Raw genomic sequence first — 7500 nt, 5'->3', positions numbered from 1 at the left:
ACACGAAACATTTTTAGTCATACCATGAGCATGAAACAGAGGAACTTGACAATCTCCTCTTCATCTCTGTTGGTCGTATCTTCAAGACTCTCTTTTGCATCCAACCACTCTTGACTTTCTAACCTGTCATACTTCCTGGCCACAATCGACGGCCGACATTGCTCGTTGATGTTCTCCACTAGACGGTTATCTCTCCTCGCAACTATCGGTGCTTTCGCAGGACTACTGGAGAGGCTGGAAGACAGGTAATAATAATAATAATAATAATAATAATAATAATAATAATAATAATAATAATAATAATAATAATAATAATAACAATAACATATATAATTATTATAACAATAATAATAAAGAGGAAAACTAGTTAAGAGTAGCAACATCACACGAGACAAAGCCAATGAAATAAGAGAATTAGACCAAAGCCAGACATACAAATATTTAGGCATCAATGAACTGGATAGGATACAACACACACAAATGAAAGAGATAATAAAGAAAGAATACTATAGACGAGTTAGATCAATACTGAAAACAACGCTCACTGCTAAAAATAAGACAATAGGTATTAACACCTTAGCCGTCCCAATTATAAGTTATTGCTACAATATCCTTAACTGGACACTAAATGAACTAACCAGCATAGACAGGAACGTCCATCATGTGCCCGTCTGCCTTTGTACTGCCCATCACTTGACAAGTGGTGTTGTCAAGCGAAGTTTGATAGAAAAAAAGAAATAAGTAGTGAGGCGATCTTTTCGATGAAAACCTTCCCAGGTGGTGCTCCAGTATGAGCGTAGGCCAACGACTGAAGCAAGTACAAGATAAGAGATAAGTAAGAATTGAAGACTTACCGTTGTTTGAGCAATTCATTTTCTTTTTTCGCATTCGTGAGGCTGTTTTCCAGACTTTTATATTCACAACGACAATGTTCCAGTGACTGGTTGGCCGTGTCTAAAGCGATCCTCAATCGTTTGTATTCGTCCTGCAAGTTTGTATTTATCGTATTCATCTCCTGCAAGGTTTTCTGTATTTTATCCACTTCACTTTTCAAACTAACGTTCTCGGCCTTGGTTTTGTGCATCTCGGCTATGATGACCTCCCCGGGACCCTGCGATTTATTCATCGCAGGACGTTCATCATGACACTTACCCAGCTGCCGCTTCAGTTCTTCGTTTTCGCGTTTCATTTCATCCAGTTTCATCCACAGTTGACCCATGCTACCCCCACTGCGCTTAACGCGGGGCGTACCACCGACTGACGACAGTCGCTGGTTCTCCTCCAGCAGCGATTCGATAAGACATTTTGCTTGATTCAGTAGATGTCGACTTTGGGCATCTCGCTTCTTCACGACGAAAACATTGCCAAGACTGTCGCAAAACGACTTGGCATCAGACACTAAATCTTTTTTCCCACCCTCGGACATCTTCTGTTCTTTTCTTTGCGTACCTAAAACGAAAAGACAGACACATATTAGAATTAGGGTTTAATCACAAAGAACGAGCAGTACTCAATTTCCTTCTCTTTCCCCATAAACTTTGGAGAGGCTGGTCTCCACCAACTCATGGAATTGATGTGATTCATATCTATTATAAAATAAATATGAAAAGCAATACGTCAAACAGAAATGTGCATCAAATCAAATTTCTCATCTTGTTTAAACACGTTCTGCCGATAACATCATGACAGAATCCCAAGAGAAAAACTACGAAATCTCTCTCTCTCTCTCTCTTCACACACATATACGGCCATACATATAGACATGACTACACACTCACGCACACACACACACACACACACACACACACACACACACACACACACACACACACACACACACACACACACACACACATGTATATATATATATATATATATATATATATATATATATATATATATATATATGCAGATGTCTGCCAACACTCGCACATATATCAAAGCTTGCTTTTATATGTCAAGTTATATATAAAAACAATTTAACATTAGAACTGAAGAATTAACCAATACTTTTTGTAGAATAAATATTTGAATAAAGAAAGAAAGTTAGTAGAAGTGGTTAATCTTAACGGAAAGAATAAGGCAGACAGACAGGCAGACAGTATATGTAGGGCTCTTCATCCTATTATAACAAATGAATAAATATATTAATAATAATAATAACAATATTAACAATATAATGATAATAATGATAATAATAATAATAACCTGTGATGCTATAATCTCTTGTATCCGATTAAACGGGACGGGTGGGGGCGCTGTTATAAGACCAGACTCTGAACCACTCGAAGATTTGGTTTTCAACGCTTGTTGTTGTTGTTGTTGTTGTTGTTGTATAGTTTCAGGCCAGGCTACTCTGAGCAAAATTAGGATCAAAGACGTTCCAACCGTGATCACATCTGATTTATTTTGTATATTTGTGCCATTCTTAAAACGATAGGGTAAGATTTGAGGGAAACTTGGTTCCTATTTCTAGCAGGTTGAGCGACCAACTAAAGATTCGCCGAAAGATTTACCACCACCACCACCATACCCACCACTATTATCACCTGCTTCATCATGAGATGATGACGACCACCACCTCCACCGCTACTGCCATCACCACCACCACCACCACCACCACCACCACTACCATCTGCACATATAATGCAACATCTGTTCAATTCAATCCCGACATAATAAGGGTGTCAGTCACAGACACACATTTTGGGATTATATCCCCCCCCCCCCACTCGAACCCCACTCTCGCCTACCTACAAGACTTGTTTAGTCGCCTGCGGCCCGATTTGAACATTGTCCGTCTATGATGAAGAAAACAAAGCTAGCCGGGAAAATGATGATGATGATGATGATGTGTATGTGTTTTGTTTCACAAACGAAAAAGAAAGTACTCAATACATAATGCAAGCTACAGTCATAGTTCAGCCCAGTGGGTCCCTTTCATTTCCCTATTTTACTCTACTGAATCCCATGTTAAAAAAAGAAAAAAAATCCCATTATATTTTAATAATTAAATATTATTAGGAATTGTGCATTTCAGAAATGAAACCAATTTATTGCCGATAAATTTCAAGGAAAAATAATCTTGTATGGACCCCAGTTGAGAACCGTTGATCTAGACCTTTGATTTGTAGGTACAGTCTATCCCTGCAAGCTTCTACACAGTTTCCATCTACTAGTGTCACCTATAGGATATCGAAGAAAAGACTTGCTCAAGATATCGTGTTGTGGATCGAACCCGATACCGCAGGAGTGCGAAGTGAACTTGTTAACCATTTCGTTGAGCTCCCATTTACACCGACATCTGCCACAATCTCGTTTGCCCCTTCCCCGTTATAAGAAACTTGTAAACCTTTACACACACAAAAAAAAAAAACGAAAGAAATCAATGCAGTCCCTTAAAGGGAGCTCCTGTTGTTGTTGTTGTTGTTGTTGTTGTTGTGCTCCTTACGATCGACATTACTCAGTTTAATTAAACGCTTCATTGACATCGTTCTAATTAGTCATTTCAGCGCTGAGACATGAACGATCGAGCTATGACGTCATTGCATTTAGTCAGTTGAAGTGTTGCTCTGGAAAGTTACTTTCGATTCCAATAGTGACGTCATCTTCTGTTCGTTGTCGGTGTTTAGCTCTGCATCAATCCAAATCAAGAAGACCAATATAACACATTCCATTTGTGACCTATTATTATTATTATTATTATTATTATTATTATTATTATTATTATTATTATTATTATTATTATTATTATTCGACAATACGAAGAGCGCGATGCGATTGCAATAGATGTTTTATTGGTCGAACGATATTTCAAAAGCCTGCCTAGCTTTGTCGAGTTCAAAATGAAAAGTGATACATAGAAATTGAAAATTATAGAAATTCAAGTTCAAAGTTTGAACGAGAGCAACCGGCGTTCCCATGTTGATGGAATGGCATTACCAGTCTTCAGTTTTCAAGTTTACGACTGGAACAAAGAAAAAGAAAAAAACAAAACAAAGCAAAAAAGACGTACTCTGCCTATGTGATACACGTATAGTTATTATGCACAACAGACATGAGAGCATTCATTGTTATGGCTTACGTGTATGTCATAACACGATGCGAGGAGGTGCAATGGCCACGTACATACATGCATGCATACATATATATATACACACACACACACACACATACATACATACATACATACATACATACATACATACATACATACATACGTAGATACATCACGCCCAACCATTTAAAAAAGGAGCCTCCACTTAGACAATGCCGTCCTGGATAAACAAAATAAATTGATGGTCATGGCTAGAGTGCCTTTGCTCATAAGTCTGTTCAGTCAGAGATGACTTAGAGCTAAGCAACAAGAACACCAGGAACATCACCAGAATAACAGAATGAAAGCGGAAAGACCCGCAGTCTTTATTTATGTCATTAATGCAGACCTAAAATTTATTGTCAAAATGATTCAGCTCGGCCGTTTGTAAATAAGCAACAGCACCAGATGGCACGGCCGTTTCTATAAGTGGAAGGGAGGCAGCTCAAAAAAAAGTTTCGCTTTATTATTTCATTAATTTGTACTTTATCCGTGAGAAAATTTCAAGAAGGAATGAGTCTCCAATAAGTTTATAGTATTTTGGATTTCATCGGATGGAAATAAAGTCTTTCGAATTGCTGTCCTTGAAATACGATACTCACTACACTTTTACTAACACGATTATATGAATTGACATTTTAGCAATGACGTCACTGGATCTTGTTTTATTAAATTTGTGTGGTACAATTTCGTTTCCTTGAACAACGATTAACCCCACCACCACTTGATATCGGAAGCTTATGAAAAAAAAGTGGTATTAATTACATAAACTAAACAAAACCACACAACAAGCAAATGGTCTATTAACTCTGTTGACTCAGAGAAGCAAGCAACACAATCTTCGATTTGTTTAAATAGAGCTCGTTGCATCTGATGACTGATGGCTCCCAGAAGCCATTGCGTTTTCATCTAACAATTGGTGACTCACTCAATATGCACACCCATGGCAGCCTGACTGTCTCTGCGTTGACACAGTATCGTCTGCTAAAACAGGTTTCACGCCTGTTGCCTTGATAATCCTATTAATGGCTAGACACATCAATATATATATATATATATATATATATATATATATATATATATATATATATATATATATATATATATAAATTCTGGATTGTAAAAATGATGACTTGAATAATTTTCAATGAATTCATCTTTTCTGTGTGGAAAAATGGAAAACGAGGGAAAGAAACGAATAACATTAATGAATGAATGAATGAATGAAGGAAGGAAGGAATGAATGAAGGAAGGAAGGAAGGAAGGAAGGAATGAATGAATGAAGGAAGGAAGGAAGGAATGGACCCGGTCATTTGTTACTCTCGATTAATGACTCACTCAGTCATTAAAAGTGAAAGTAACAACTTCTGGATTCTGTGAATATGTTTTTGTTATGGAATCCATGAAATTATGATAAGTGAGGATTGCTTAAATCAGGGGTCTTCGGTGCATTTAATTTAATTCGATTCAGTTAAGCATTCAAGCTGACTGCGTTGGGATTTGAACTCAAAACACAAAGAGCCAGAACGAATATCGCTCTAACGCTCCGACGATTCCACAAATTCATTCCGTTCACTTGTTACTTATCGGCTTCGGAAGGTTCAAAGACAGCGTTTGACTTTGGCGGAATTTCAGCTCAAAATGAAAGAAGCCCAAATGAATATCACAAGACATTTCAATCCAATGCCCTAAAGGTGTTGCCAATTGTAGGCATGAAGGTGCGTCGTCAAGTGGTTAAAGTGTTAGGCTCCTGATCGTAAGATTGTGGGTTCGATTTCTGGTGCGCAAATCGCATAACTATAGGTTTTTCCAGTTCATTGACCGAGAATATCAACCTGGCGGATCAGTTCTCTCTCCTTACAGCATTCACACCCTCACTCTTTCCTTTGGCTCAATGGTGCGAGAAAAAAAAATTTAATCCAATTTTAGGACACGTGTTTCAGTGATTTCTTTCACTTACCGCATTCAGTCTTTATATTTCGTTGTGTCTCTTTGAGTAAAATGGTTTGCGAAAAAAAAAAAAGAAATGAAACACGTCTAATGAAAGGCTTTAAATATCACTAAAGTTGTTTTCTATGTTTATTTCAACAAAAAGTGACGCTGGTTATTACGTTAGCAACGTAGTTCATGGAAGAGCAGCAGTCGCCCATGCATACCAGCCTCTCTTGTCCCCACACCACCAATGTTATCCAAGGGAAAGGCAAAGGGGCTGATACAGCTTGGCACAGTGACGACACAACTCATTTCTACAGCTGAGTGAATTGGAGTAACGTGAAATGAAGTGTCTTGTTCAAGAACACAACTCGCTGCCCGGACCGGAAATCGAACTCACAACCTCACGATCATAAGCTCAAGGCTCTAACCACTGAGCCATGTATGTATATATACCCACACATGTGTATATATATATATATATATATATATATATATATATATATATATATATATATATATATATATATATATATATATATATATATATATATATATATATATATATATATATATATATATATATATATATATATATATATATATATATATATATATATATATATATATATATATATATATATATATATATATATATATATATATATATATATATATATATATATGCACACATGCCATAAACAGTGGGTCATATATAGTCGGTGCTAACATGTATACGTCTCTCTCTCTCTCTCTCTCTCTCTCTCTCTCTCTCTCACTCTCTCTCTTTACATATATATAAAGGGTGGTTAATTGGCTTCCGGTTGGATGCACCCTGCATTCAAATCGCACACATGTCAATTTTGCCTTTTTTATTCTTTCGAGGTCCACAAATAGAGCACCAGTCAATATTGCGGCTGTTTTTTCTCATTACTTTTATGGAATGGCCTACATTAAAGGGACCAAGAAAGGTGCCAATCCTTTGACACCAACTCAAAGAAATCACCAAGAAAAACTGATTACTTGTTTCCCTGCCTGTTACGTATTTTCTTTTGACTCTTTGTTGCTTTCTAACTCTCTCAGTTGGAGAGGTAATCAGTAATGTTAAAGGGGACAGGGGATTAGTCAATCATAAAGGCCCCAAAGTTTGACTCGTACTTTATTTGTAGATTCCGAAAGGATGAATGGGAAAGTTAACGATTCGAACTCATGTACTAAAGAACCAGAACAAACACTGCAGCAAGACATTTTCTCTGCTTCTGACGCTCCAACAACTCTGCAAGCCCAGCGCCAATGAGAATAGAATGTATTATAGTATAACATAATGTGTTATATGATATAATGCAATATAATATGAATTAACATAAAATAAATGATATGATATAATCTAAGATGATATAATATGAATTAACATAATCTAATCGGATGCGATAGTATCCTCGTAGGTCATGCTTCATAGAAAGCAGTGTTGC

The 7500-nt window shown here is 36.8% G+C and overlaps 2 protein-coding genes across 3 annotated transcripts in view; one reads left to right on the top strand and one right to left on the bottom strand.

Annotated features, from left to right (window-relative positions):
- LOC106878462 (uncharacterized) overlaps positions 1–7500 on the bottom strand; it is a 25317-nt gene that overhangs the window by 2326 nt on the left and 15491 nt on the right. For both annotated transcript variants that reach the window (XM_089337901.1, XM_089337902.1), the window contains exons 2-3: positions 855–1449; positions 24–234 (exon numbers count right to left, since the gene is read on the bottom strand). In XM_089337901.1, coding sequence (XP_089194027.1) covers positions 24–234; positions 855–1449 — 806 coding nt within the window. The remainder of the gene's footprint in view (positions 1–23; positions 235–854; positions 1450–7500) is intronic.
- Positions 6819–7500, top strand: part of LOC106878461 (heat shock 70 kDa protein 12A) — a 58438-nt gene continuing 57756 nt past the window's right edge. Inside the window, exon 1 of the mRNA XM_089337900.1 lies at positions 6819–7500. This exon is cut by the window's right edge and continues 616 nt beyond it. The gene's annotated coding sequence lies outside the window, so the exon portion shown is untranslated.

This window comes from Octopus bimaculoides, chromosome 20, assembly GCF_046866305.1.
Source record: "Octopus bimaculoides isolate indiv1 chromosome 20, ASM4686630v1, whole genome shotgun sequence".
NCBI lineage: Eukaryota > Metazoa > Mollusca > Cephalopoda > Octopoda > Octopodidae > Octopus > Octopus bimaculoides.
Note: the sequence above shows the minus strand (reverse complement) of the source record. Positions and strands in the feature narration are given on the sequence as shown.